At 49.7% G+C, this 13,933-nt stretch overlaps 1 protein-coding gene across 8 annotated transcripts in view; it reads left to right on the top strand.

Moving 5' to 3' along the window:
- Kcnn1 (potassium calcium-activated channel subfamily N member 1) overlaps positions 1 to 13,933 on the top strand; it is a 32,659-nt gene that overhangs the window by 2,748 nt on the left and 15,978 nt on the right. For 6 of the 8 annotated variants that reach the window (XM_045133309.1, XM_004665937.2, XM_045133287.1 and 3 more), the window contains exons 2-4: positions 1,822 to 1,931; positions 11,198 to 11,659; positions 12,499 to 12,594. In XM_045133309.1, the coding sequence (XP_044989244.1) occupies positions 11,279 to 11,659; positions 12,499 to 12,594 (477 nt within the window). In that variant the 5' untranslated portion in view covers positions 1,822 to 1,931; positions 11,198 to 11,278. Of the gene's footprint in view, positions 1 to 1,821; positions 1,932 to 10,627; positions 10,697 to 11,197; positions 11,660 to 12,498; positions 12,595 to 13,933 lie in introns of all 8 variants that reach the window. The other 2 variants (XM_045133302.1, XM_045133306.1) reach the window with 1 other exon arrangement.

Genomic DNA, 13,933 nt, shown 5'->3' with positions numbered 1-13,933 from the left:
TCTCCCCGACCGGGGAGCTGGAGCCCTGACCCCCACATGGCCTCCACTCCCCTCCACCACCTCAGGTTTTGGGGACTTTGTCAAAGCACAGTCCTGGGGCTCACTGCTGGAACAGAACCAGAGCTTCTCCAAGCTACCCGTGACCTTGGGCAGCTCCCCCTGCCTTCGCTAGGGTGAGCCCAAGCCCCCCTCCATCCCTTGAGCCAGCTAAGCAGCCATGGTAGTAGCTTCCTTGTCATCCTCAGGACCAGTGGCTCCCAAATGGAGGAACAGGAATTGTGGTGGGACCAGGGGGAGGGAGGGTCAGGAACTGAACAGAAAAGGCAGAGCTTCCATCCTGGGCCTAGTGGGAAGGGAGGTGCCTCCAGAGAGGGTACTGAGATGACATGGGGATGACCAAGGGCCTGTAGGACACATGAAGACCTTTTTTTTTTTTTTTTTTTTTTTGTAGCTTGTCTCCTCCTGAAGCCTGGAATTCCCAGTGCGCCTGCCTCAGTCTTCTGATGACAGACCCGCAGCTGGCTAAGGCCACTGATATTTTATTTGTTGTTTTGTTTTGAGGTAGGGTCTCACTGTAGCCCTGGCTGACCTGGAATTCACTGTGTAGTCTCAGGTTGGCCTAGAACCACAGTGATCATCCTACCTCTGCCTCCTGAGTGCTGGGATTAAAGGGATACAACACCACACCAGGCTTGGCCACTGTTTTTTTCTTTTTATTGTTGTTGTTTGTTTTGTTTTGTTTTGTTCATTTTTCCAGATAGGGTCTTGTTCTAGCCCAGGCTGACCTGGAATTCACTGTGTAATCTCAGGGTGGCCTCAAGCTCAGGACAATTCTACTTCTGTCTCCAGAGTGCTGGGATTAAAACCATGTGCCACCATGCCCAGCTACTTTTTTTTAAAAAAATATTTATTTACTTGGAAGGAGAGAGGGAGAATGGGTACACCAATGCCTCTTGCCACTGCAAACAAACTGTAGATGTATGTGCCACTTTGTGCATGTGGCTTTACATACTGGGAAACCAAACCCAGGTTTTAAACTCTGAGCCATCTCTCCATCCATAAATATATTTAAGAGAGAGAAAGGCAGATAGAGCGAGCCACTGCAAACGAATCATTATGAACCATGCACCACCTTATGCATCTGGCTTTTTATGTGGGTACTGGGGAATTGAACCTGAGTCCGTAGGCCTCTCAGGCAAGTGCCTTAACCTCTAAGCCATCTCTGCAGCACGCCCCTTTTTTTTTGAGGCAGGGTGGCCTAAGCTACCTGAAATTCACTCTGTAGCTCAGGCTGGGTTTGAACTCCCACTTAGCCTCCTGAGGGCTGGGATTATACATGTGAGCCACCATGCCTCAATGGGCCTCCACTATTTTATTTATTTAGTTAGTTAGTTTTCAAGGTAATATCTCACTGTAGTCCAGGCTGACCTGGAACTCAATCTGTAGCCTAGTGTGTCCTTGAACTCATAGTGATCCTCCTACCTTTGTCTCTTGAATGCTGGGATTAAAGGTGTGCACCATTGCCGGGTGTTGCCTTTAATCCAAGCACTTGGGAGGCAGTGGTAGGAGGATCACCATGAGTTCGAGGCCACCCTGATACTACATAGTGAATTCCAGGTCAGCCTGAGCTAGAGTGAGAACCTACCTCAAGAGGAAAAAAAAAAAAGTGTGTACCATTGCCTTTGCAGGTCTGGGGTGGGACAGTCACTTTAAAGCCATTGATTTTAAGTTTTCTTTAAAAATCACCATACTCCAGGAGCTGTCTGTCTCCACAGCCTTATGGTCCCATTCCAACTCAGTATCCATGTCTGGTTCTTACAGGTCTTGAAGAATTCTGTAGCCGTAGCCCTCCGACAGCCAGGGCATGACCCCATGAAACTAAAGGACACAGGCCTCACAGTGGAGGCTCAGCAAGACCTTGACACCCCAGGGTGAGTGACTCCAAACACTGGCTACTGCTAGCAGAGCAGGCAGGTGGGGGGCGGGGAGTGAGGAGGCAGAGCAGGGCTTAGAAAAATGGAGGGCTGCCATTTAAGGCAGCAGAACTTGTCATCCCAGTACTGGTGAGGTTGAGGCAAAAGGAACTCAAGGTCATCTTCAGCTATATTGAGAGTTCAAGGCCAGCCTGGACTGCATGAGACCCTGTTTCAAACAAACCAAAACAGGATAAAAAAAAAAAGCAGTAAGCTTGGAGTGGTGTTTGATGTCTGTCAGCCTGTCACCTTAGCGGTCCAGTGACAGGGGCAGGAAGATCAGGAGTTTAAAACCAAACTCAGGTATATAGTAAATTTGAGGCTAATCTGGTACATGAGACCCTGTCTCAAAAAAAAAAAAAAAAAAGCAGATCATAGTATTTCAAATCAGGAGGCAGAGCAGAGGTCAGAGGATCACTGTGAGTTTGAGACCAACCTGGACTACAGAGGGAGTTTCAGGTCAGCCTGGGCTATAGTGAAATCCTGCCTGAAAAACAGTGACAAAAACTGGCAACATAAGAAAAAGGTGTTAGTAGTCTAGGGAATAAGAATAACGATAATAAAAACAGTGACCATTGCTTTCTAGAACCCCCAATGGAGACACTGCCAGCTGGGGTGGACAGCATGTCCAGAAAAATTAGGTGACTTGCTCAGTGTAGTTCAGCTCAAAGTTCAGGCAATTCTAAGGAGCCCTGAAACCACCCCCCCCCCAAAGGCTCTACTTGCTAAAGCTTTTCTTTTGAGAACACTGACTAACATCTATGTCAGCTGTGTGCTGTCAGGGTGCGTGTGGTGGTCATTTAGTCAGTCAAGAAACATACCACAAATAACTGCCTATGTGATGCCCAGGGCCAGGAAATTGGGGTACAGCAAGAACTGAGACATTGTCTCCAAAGCTATTTCTGAATAAGGCTACATTGTGAGGTTTGAGTGTGGGGAGATAACTGAAGTTTGAGGGGGTCAGTATTGAAGCAGAGTCAACCAAGCAGCAGGACTTGGGGGCGCTGTATCAGGGCTGTATCCCCAGCACTGACTGCCCCAGAAGGAAGGGATGCTGGGACCTGGGTCAGGGAATCTCTGCCAGCCACGTAGGATGGGCAATAATCCTGATATGGGAATTGCTGAGCCTCTGACAATACGGGATGTTTGTGGTGAGGCCTTGCTTAAGATTCTGATACTAGGCTGGAGAAATAGCTTAGTGGTTAAGGCGCTTGCCTGCAAAGCCAAAAAACCTCGGTTCGATTCCCCAGGACCCACATAAGCCAGATGCACAAGGTGGTGCATGTTTCTGGAGTTCATTTGCAGTGGCTGGAGTACCTGGCACACCCATTCTCTCTCTCTCTTTCTCTCTCTCTGCCTCTCTCTCTGTAACAAATACATAAATAGGGCTGGAGAGATGGCTTAATGGTTAACATACTTGCCTGCAAAGCCAAAGGATCCCGGTTCAACTCTCCAAGACCCACATAAGCTAGATGCACAAGGGGGCAGGCACATGCATCTGGAGTTTGTTTGCAGTGGCTAGCGGCCCTGGCACACCCATTCTCTCTCTCTTTCTCTCTGCTTCTTTCTCTCTGTCAAATAAATAAATAAAATATATTTCTAAAAAAAAGTAAAACAAAAATAATTTTTAAAAAGATTTGGAGACTGCCAGGTTGACCTGTCACCCATAGGCTCCTACCCCTTTCCCCACCCCCTCCCTACCTCTGTAATTCATAAGGGGTGTGCTTAGCCTTTTACAGACCCCTCACTGCTGGACATGTTGCTTTCCCTGCCTTGCTGGAGGAACCCTGCCTATAGGGGACTCTCTCTTGCTGCTCCAACCTCCCTTCCTCCCTCCAACCCAGCCCCCCTATCCTGCGCCAGATGGAGCCTTTGCAATCCTATCCCAGGCTCAACCACACCTAACTCCCACTTATTTTTTTATTTTAATTTTATTCATTTATTTTTGTTTTTTTGAGGTAGGGTCTCTCACTGTAGCGCATTTGCTCAGGGTAGCTCAGGGTGTAGTTTCAGGGTGGCTTTGAACTCAAGGCTATTTTCCTACCTCTGCCTCCCAAGTGCTGGGATTAAAGGCATGTGCCACCTCTCCCAGCTTATTTTTACTTTTTTTTTTTGGAAATTTTATAGTTTTTAATAGCTAAGGGGAGGGGTAAGTGAAGAAACAAGGTGTGACAATTTACATATCAATCATTTGTATAGTCAGGCCACCCTAACAATGAACTCCATTTTACTTTGTTTTAACCTAAACTGTCTTTTTTTTAAAATTTTTATTAACATTTTCCATGATTATAAAATATATCCTATGGTAAGTCCCTCCCTCCCCACCCCCACACTTTTCCATTTGAAATTCCATTCTCCATCATATTACCTCCCCATTACAATCATTGTAATTACATATATACAATATCAACCTATTAAGTATCCTCCTCCCTTCCTTTCTCTACCCTTTATGTCTCCTTTTTACCTTACTGGCCTCTGCTACTAAGTATTTTCATTCTCACGCAGAAGCCCAGTCATCTGTAGCTAGGATCCACATATGAAAGAGAACATGTGGTGCTTGGCTTTCTGGGCCTGGGTTACCTCACTTAGTATAATACTTTCCAGGTCCATCCATTTTTCTGCAAATTTCATAACTTCATTTTTCTTTACCACTGAGTAGAACTCCATTGTATAATTATTTTTACTTTTTAATTTTCTTTAAAATTTTTTTAAATAATATTTTTATTTATTTATTTGAGAGTTGGGGGGGGACAGAAAGAGGGAGGAGAAAGGGAGAAAGAATGGGAACACCGGGGCCTCCAGCTGCTGCAAACAAACACCAGATACATGTGCTACCTTGTGCATCTGGTTTACGTGGGTTCTGGGGAAATCGAACCTGGGTCCTTTCACTTTGCAGGCAAGCACCCGCCTTACCTATTAAGCCATCTCTCCAGCCCCTAATTTTTATTTTTTAAGAGAGAGAGAATTAGCATGCCAGGGCCTCTAGCCACTGCAAGCAAACTCCAGGCTCTTGTGCCATCTTGTGTACATGCATGACCTAGTGTGTCCAGCTTACATGGGTTCTGGGGAGTTGAACCTGGATCCTTTGGCTCCTCAGGCAAGCACTTTAACTGCTAAGCCTCTCTCCAGCCCTCTCTTGATTTTGTTTTTCTTTTCTTTTTTATCAACAACTTTAATAATTATAGAAAATAAGCCATAATAATTCCCTCCCTCACTTTCCACTTCACAAATCCACTCTCTATCATATCCCCTCCCTCTCTCCATTAGTCTCTCTTTATTTTCATGTCATCATCTTCTCCTTCTAATATGAGGGTCTTGTGAAGGTGGAGCTAGGAACTGTGAGGTCATGGATATCGAGGCCAATTTGTCTGAACAGTTGTATTGTATTCATTTGCTTTGATTTTAAAAAATATTTTATTTATTTATTTATTGGAGAGAGGGAGAGTGAGAAAAAAGAGGTAGATAGGGAGAGAAAGTGGGCGTGCCAGGGCCTCTAGCTATTGCAAACGAACTCCAGACATATTTGTCACCTTGTGCATCTGGCTTACATGAGTACAGGGGAATCGAACCTGGATGGGTCTTTAGGCTTCTCAGGCAAAAGCCTTAACCCCTAAGCCATCTCTTTAGACTCCCCCACTCTTAATTTTTTTCTCAATTTTTACTAACATTTTCTATGATTATAAAAGATATCCCATGGTAATACCTCCCCCCCTACTATCCCCTTTGAAATTCCATTCTCCATCATATCCCCTCCCCATCTCAATCACTGTACTTACATATATACAATACCAACCTATTAAGTACCTTCCTCCCTTCCTTTCTCTTCCCTTTATATCTCCTTTTTAACTTACTGGCCTCTGCTACTGAGTTTTTTCCTTCTCACACAGAAGCCCAATCATCTGTAGCTAGGATCCACATATGAGGGAGAACACTCTTAATTTTTTATTAGTTTAAAAAATTTGGAGGGGGGCTTCAAGGTAGGATCTTGCTCTAGCACAGGCTGACCTACAATTCACTATGTAGTCTTAGGGTGGCCTAGAACTCACAACAATCCCCCTACCTCTGCTTCCCAGGTGCTGGGATTAAAGGCATGCACCACCATGCCCGGCCTACATTTTTATTTTTAATATTTTTATTTATTTATTTGCATATTTGCAAAAAGAGAAAGACAAAACATGGGTGCACCAGGGCCTCTTGCCACTGTAAATGACCTCCAGATGCATATGCCACTTTGTACATCTGGCTTGATATGGTACTGGGGAATCAAACCTAAGCCATCTCCCCAGCCCCGTTGGCTTTTTTTTTTTTTTTTTTTTTTTTTGAGGTAGGCATTCACCCTAGCCCTCTCTGTAAACTCACAGGGATCCTCCTACCTCTGCTTCCCAAGTGCTAGAATTAAAGGCATGCACCACCATGCCCGGCTATTTTGTTTGTTTGTTTTTTGTTTGTTTGCTTTTTGTTTTTTTGAGGTACAGTCTCACTCTAGCTCAGGCTGACCTAGAATTCACTATGTAGTCTCAGGGTAGCCTTGAACTCATGGTGATCCTTCTACTTCTGCCTCCTGAGTGATGGGATTAAAGGCGTCCACCACCACCACCAGTGGTTTTTTTGAGTGCACATGTGTGTGTGTGCGCCCACTGATGAAATGCCTTAGGAGAATGCTGGTGAAGGGATGGGCAGAGGGGGATATCACTCACTTGCTTTTCCTGAAGATGGACTTTCTACTGAGTCCAGAGCTTGCTGTTTTTCCATGAACTCCAGATTCTCAGGTCTGTGCTCCCCATGGGACTGGGATTACAGGCCTGCATGGCCACATGCAGCTGTTATATGGCCTGCTCAGGCCCTCATGTTTCTGCAGGAAGTGCTATTAGCTGTTGAGCCATCTCTCTAGCCCAGTTCTTTTTTAAAATATTTATTTGCAAGCAGACAGAGAGAGAAAGAGACAGAGAGAGAAGAGAAGAGAAGAGAAGAGAAGAGAAGAGAAGAGAAGAGAAGAGAAGAGAGAAGAGAAGAGAAGAGAAGAGAAGAGAAGAGAAGAGAAGAGAAGAGAAGAGAAGAGAAGACAAGACAAGACAAGACAAGACAAGACAAGACAAGACAAGACAAGACAAGACAAGACTGTGCCAGGGCCTCCAGTTGCTGCAAACAAAGTACAGATGCATGTGCCACCTTGTGCATGTGGCTTTACATGGGCATGGGGGAATCAAATTAGACTTTATAGGCAAGCGCCTCAATCTAAGCTATCTCTCCAGCCCTGTTTTAAAACTTCTTTTTGTTTATTTTTGAGGTAGGGTCTTGCTCTAGCCCATGCTGACCTGGAATTCACTATGTAGTCTCAGGCTGTGCTTGAACTCACAGTGATCCTCATACCTCAGCCTCCAGGGTGCTGGGATTAAGGTGTGTACCACCATGCCCAGCTACCTCCATCCTTGATGGGGAATTAGCCCCACAGCCATGACTGGGGCTTGTCCCATAGGGATAAAATATGCAGAGGCTCAAAGCCTCCATGGGGCTGGAGTAAACCAGGCTGCATAAACTGAGTGTGGTGATGCACATGTGTCTTTCTAGCACTAGAGGTGGAGGCAGGAGGCTCAGAGGAGTTCAAGGTCATTCTCAGATACATGGTGAGTTTGAGGCCAACCTGAGCCTAAAAAAAATAAAAAATACAAAAGAAAGGGAAAGAAAAAGAGCCCCAGGTGGTCCCAGTAGGAGAAGGCAGGCACAAAGGGGTGAGTGGCAGGCAGGAAGGGAAGTTTGTGGGCTGGTGACAGAACATCTCTCCTCATCATGGCTGGGACCTGACCTACCAGAGCCCCAGGCTTGCTCTGCAGCACTCCCCATCATGTGGTCTCAGCAGGGTCTCAGGCTGGGATTCTGCTACCATGCCAGGGTGGCTGTGGAAGGGAAGGGATGGAAGGGTCAGCTGACTGGCCTCCAGCCCACAGACACCCTCCTCCCCAAACAGCCATCATTCCTTTATTGGTTCATGCCAATATACTCTCGGCCTCCATGGAGACAGAAAAGCCAGAAGCTCCCAAATAGTGACAAAGTCAGATGTTCCTGAGACCAGGACCTGGGCCAGGAGGAAACAGATGGAGGAAAGGACAAAACTGGACCAGTCACCCCTAGCTCATCAGTGCCTGGGTAACAGGGGGGCAAGGAATTCTCTACCTGTCAGTCTAGCACTCAGAGGCAGGATGATGGACACGAGTAAGTTCCAGACCAGCTTGGGCTATAGTCAGACCCTGTCTCAAAAATCCCAAAACATGGGCTACAGTGAGACTTCACCTCAAAAAACCAGTAGTGGTGCAAGCCTTTAATCCCAGCACTCAGAGGTAAGAGGATCACCATAAATTCGAGGCCACTCTGAGACTATATAGTGGATTCCAGGTCAGGCTGGGCTAGGGCGAGACCCTACCTCGAAAAAATAAATAAAACAGGCAGATCTGGTGGCGCACGCCTTTAATCCCAGCACTCAGGTAGGAGGATTGCTGTGAGTTCGAGGCCAGACTGGGCTACAGAGTGCTTCCATGTCAGCCTGGGATAGAGGAAGACCCTACCTCCAAAAATCCAAACAAACAAAAAACAACCCAAAACAGCCTCTGTGTCGGGGATGGCAGTTTTGGGGACTCCTGCCTGCCTGCAAGGTTGTTGTTTGGTTCAAGTCTTGAGATCCCCTAGGTGAGCAAGATTGTCTTGAAGGGTGCCTCGAGTTTGAAGTGCCTTTACTTGCCATCACCCGCTGCCCAGCTCGTCTCCCCTTCCTACAGCAGAGCCCTAAAAAAGTCGTTTCTTGGGGAAGGAGTCCCCTCCGCTGCCGCGTGGTGCAGAAGGTCCCTCCGAGGCCGATGGAGCGGCATCCGCGAGGGGACCCTGTTTTCCAGCTCTGCGCCGTGCAGAGGCGGGAGCTTTAAATGTGGGCGGGGTCTGAGGGGTCGCGGGGCGGGGTTAGGCACGCGCAGCCAATCAGCGGCGCCGCTCGAGCGGGGCGGGCGCTCGGCCCGGCGGGCCGCAGGCTGGGCGGCGCGTGGTCCCTGTCCTCGCAGGTACGGGGCCGCAGGAGGGAGGTGGGGGCGCACAGCCGTGCACCGGGTGTCTCCGGGGTCTGGAGCAGGGACCAGGAGGCACGGGTCAGGGTACAAGTGGAAGAACCAAGAGTCCCCCAACTCTGCACGCGTCTGGAGGTGGCGCTGGCAGTGACCTGGGCACTGGTCGAGGGTCCCGCGGCTGCGGATCGTTGAGATCCAGGGTCAAGGAACCTGCTCGCTACCCTTTCGGCACTGCTGTCGTGGTTGCGGGACCTGGGCTGCCAGCCTGGCCGTGTGAGTTCCCTGGTGGCCCAGGGGCAAAAGGCAAGCAGAGCCGGCCCGCTCCTGCGGGTCAGTGCTCCAAGAGTGCAGGGGGCGGGGAAGGAACTTGGGGACCGTTCTTAGCCTCCACAAGGGGATGACGGCCTCCGGCTGCCTCAGCCGGGGACTCTGGACAGGCCACCTTCCTGGGAGTGTATGTCGTGGGATGCCTCTGTGGTTCCTGAGAAGGCTGGGGTGGAGTTCCTCCTGGTGGAATGACAATCAAGGGATACCATTTAATCCAGTTGTTTGTTGATTAGGTGGGTTTTTTTTTTTTTTTTTTTTTTTGTCTCACAGAGCTCAGGCCAGCTTTGAGCTCTGTTTAGCTGAGGCTGACCTTGAACTTGTGATCTTGCCACCTCCACCTTAGAGTGCTGGGATGACTGATGAGCACGGCTATGCCCAGCCTTAGTTTCTCTCATTCTCACCTCACACCCTGTGGCACGGGAAAGCTCTAAGGTGGCCTGCTGCTCCCTGCCTGGCACGTAAGAGTGCCCTGGTCCCCTTCTCTTGAGAACCCCTTGGCCTGCCAGGTTCCCCAAGGATGGTGGGTCTCTTATGGTGCAACAAATGTCCACATCCCAGCCTCAGGGTCCAGACACATCAAGACTGGTGACAGCTACAAAGATGCTCAAATCCAGATGTAGTGCACAACGAGGCCCCCCTCCGCAAAGTGGGACCTCACATTTAAACCTTGGCTGGGAGGGCTGGGGGCTCTGGCCTTCTGAGACCCTCTGAGGGTCCAGGTTGTACTGGGAGAGGAGAAGGGAAAGGGACTTATGCCCGGAGGCCCCAGTCCTTCCAGAGTTTTGAAATAGCTGCCTTTATCTGTTACCCCAACACTCAAGAGACTGAGGCAGGAGGACTTAGAGTTTCAGATCACACTGCGCTGACTGCATGGAACTCCCTCTATAAAAAATTAAAAAATAAAAACAAGAAAGCTGGGTGTAGTGGCTCATGCTTCTCATCCCAGCACTTGAGAGAGGAGAATTGCTTTGAGTTTGAGGCTAGTTTGTAGCTACAGAGTGAGACCCAGTTTAAAAGAAAACACAAATAAATGAAATCAAACAAGAGGGGAGGGAGATGGGCTGATGTCATATTTTAGGCAAGGTCAGGAGAGGGGTCAGGTTCCTCCCCCTCCCCACTGTGTCCCCAAATCATGATCCTTCAAGGGCAAGGACATGGTGGTGACTCGTGCCACCTTCCACCCCTGGAAAGCATTTGTCCCATCAAAATTTAGTCCTGGAAGTGTGACCTAGGGTTAGGTTGCTGAACCTCTGGGCTTTCTGTCTCATTTCTGAAAAGGGAGCAGCATCTCTGGGCAGCAGTGGGGACCAGTCGTGATCATTCTGACCAGGGGCAGTGTGAGTCCAGGTATGGGAACATGGGCTCCTCTCAGCCCTCTGCAGATCCCCTGTCACCAGTCCTTTCCCCCTGCCCTGCCTGCCCAGGGCACCTTAGGACACATCTGAGGACCGTGGCACTTTCTCAGTTCCATTTGGCCTGTGCCAGGTGGCTGAGTCACGTCCCCAATTTGCTTCTTCATCATGCAATGGAGAAGGTCATGTGCAGTGGGCCTCATGGCCATACTCACTCTAGGCCATTATCACCCAACTGCTGCTCAAACCCCTGCCACTGAGGGCTGTTTTGCTCTGTGGGGGAGGGTTTTGAGTGATCTTGGTCCTCTACCCTGGGGAAAGCAGGGCCTGGGGTCCCTGGAATGATCGCAAACACACAGTACTGGGGAGCCATAGGAGGCTCTTGAGCAGGCAAGGGTATGCACTGGAGTCACCACCTCTGGAGGCAGCTCCTGGGCTAAGTTAGTATGTTCTAGAATGGTCACAGTGACATTCCATGTTTTTTATGTCCCCATAGATTGGCTTGGGAGCCCAGCCGCTGAGCCATGCCGGGCCTCGAGCATCCTGACTTTAGTCCAGCACAGACAAAGAGGAGGTCATGAGCTGTGGTCACAGCCACAATGGCAGCGTGGGGCGGCCACTGGCCAGTGGGCCAGGGTTCCCGGGCCGGGAACTTCCAGACCCTGAGGCTGGCCGCCCCCCGCAGTCCCCACACTGCCTGGGCCTGCAGGTGGTGGCTAAGAGCCAGCCTGTCCGGCTGTCACCTGGCAGCATCCGGCATCCCCAGGAGCTGGAGGAAGAGGAGGAGGAGGAAGATGAAGGTGGCTCAAAGCCTCCAACTGTGGGTCACCGCCTGGGCCACCGTCGAGTGCTCTTTGAAAAGCGGAAGCGACTGAGCGACTATGCACTCATCTTTGGCATGTTTGGGATAGTCGTTATGGTGACAGAGACAGAACTATCCTGGGGCGTGTATACCAAGGTAAAGCCATATCCCCCAGCTCCCTTGGAGTCTAGTGGGGGCCATACAGGCAGGCTGGTACTGATGAACCAGGAATGCAGAAGAGAGCCTGGAGGCTGAAGGAGGGGACAGCAGGGTGGCTGCAAACTGGAGATGAGGGTGACAGGCCAGGCTGGAAGCAGCTGCACCCAGCTTGAGGCGGGGAGGGTCTGTTCCCAGCCAGGGACCTCCAGAGAGGCCCATTCTCCTCTTCCTTAGGGGCTGGGTGTGAGTGGTGAGTTCACCTGTATGTCTCCTATGTGATTGTGTGTGAGGATAGACAGCTGTCCCCATGCTAGCTATAAAGGGCTCAGGTCACATGAAGCTGGGGCTTAGTAATTGGGGTGCTTTTCTCATAGGAGATGCTGTCTCAGAAACAGTGACTGAGACTGAGGGAGGCTGGACCTCAAAATGTGGAGTTCCATGGCCTGCTAGCAGAGCCACATGGTCTGCAGGGTTCTGTGGAGTTCTGTGGCCCACATGTAGACTGACTGTGGAGGTGGGTGGACAGGGCCTGGTGGACTGGAGGCGTGTGGCCCATGTCAGACCAGACTTTGTAGACTGACATGCTTGGGCCACCTTGCTGTCAGTTGCAACCCAGAAATGAGGCAGGATGGAGGATCTGGTGTCTGCCAAAGGCCACCTGGTTCCACATGCCCCCTAGAAGACTGTGGTGACCTAGACTTGCTGGGTGGGAGAAAGCCATCTGGGCAGCCTCTGTCCTCACAGGCTTTGCTTCCTGAATAGCAATGCCACAATCCCTGTGCAGACGGGAGACCCCTATCTGCTGCAGTATCATAGTGTCCCCTCTCTGTCTCCAGGCATCTTTGTACTCGTTTGCACTGAAATGCCTCATCAGCCTGTCTACGGTCATCTTGCTCGGTCTCGTCATCCTCTATCATGCCCGTGAGATCCAGGTTGGTCCCCCTAGCTGAGATGATGTGGTTCCTGGGTGCCTGCATCCAACATGTGACAGGGTTTCCAGGCACCTCCTCTTCTGTACCTCTCAGTGACCACCAGACAAGTCTATCTTTGAGGACTTTTGTTTGTTTTTTCATGTTCAGTCTCATATAGCCCAGCCTGGTCTGAAACTCAGTGTATCCAAAGACACCCTGAAACTCCAGATTCTCCCGCCTCAGTCTCCTGAGTGCTGGGGTAATAAGTATGCCCTATTGTGCTCAGCTTAGACTCTGTTTTCAAATCTAGCCTGGGGTACTAGGGATTGGAAACCTGGCATGGCTTTTGTTTAAGGGGATATAGTGCCATGAGCACTGACTGTAGCTTCAATGTGGATGACTCAAGAATCCAGAGCATGGAACAGACCAGACCCACAGGGCTACAGGTGTAGTCCCCCACTGCTGGGAACTTTCCAGAACAGGCAAACCTGAAGGTGGGGCTGGGAGTGGGGGAGAGAGAGCCCTAATGGAGTGAGGTTCAGTGGCTGACAATGCCCTGGTAAGCACATCATGAATTGATAATGCCTTAAGTGCAAAGTGTGCTGACCCCACCACCCATCCGCCCGAGCACCCCAGCTCAGTGCTAGCAGAGGCTGGGGTGGTGCCCTTCCATCTCAGTGGGGCTCCCTGGGAACAGCACTCCCTGCTGCTGTCCAGTGGGGACACATCTGCAGCCAGGGAGACAGGTCCACATCTCTGTACTTGACCTTTCCACCCTTCCTTCCTTTGTGGGGTGACCTGCACGTGTGTATGTGTGTTCCTATGTGTGGAGGTTAGTTTCAAGTGTCTTCCTCAATCACTGCTTCATTTACTGAAGCAGGGCCTCTCACTTGAACCCAGAGCAGGTTGATTTGACCAGCCCTTTACTGGGGGATTTGTCTCTGCCAAGCCTGGCTTTCACATGGGGTCTGGGTTCCAAACTCAGGTCCTCATGCTTGTACAGCAAGTGCTTTATCCACTGAGTCATCTCCCCAGTCCACTTTTTTTGTTGGTTTGTTTTTTGTTTTTTGAGGTAGGGTTTCAGTGTAGCTCAGGCTGACCTGGAATTCACTATGTAGTCTCAGGGTGGCCTCAAACTCATGCAATCCTCCTATCTCTGCCTCCTGAGTGCTGGGATAAAAGGCATGAGCCACCCCACCTGGATTCCACTTCTTTTTTATTTTAATTTTTTTTGTTCATTTTAAAAAATTTATTTGAGCGACAGAGAAAGAAAGGCAGATAGAGAGAGACAGAGACAGAAAGGGTGTGCCAGGGCCTTCATCCACTGCAAAGGAACTCCAGATGCGTGCGCCCCCTTGTG

The sequence above is a fragment of the Jaculus jaculus genome, chromosome 1 (assembly GCF_020740685.1).
Source record: "Jaculus jaculus isolate mJacJac1 chromosome 1, mJacJac1.mat.Y.cur, whole genome shotgun sequence".
Lineage (NCBI taxonomy): Eukaryota > Metazoa > Chordata > Mammalia > Rodentia > Dipodidae > Jaculus > Jaculus jaculus.
This window is presented reverse-complemented; position numbering and strand designations above follow the sequence as displayed.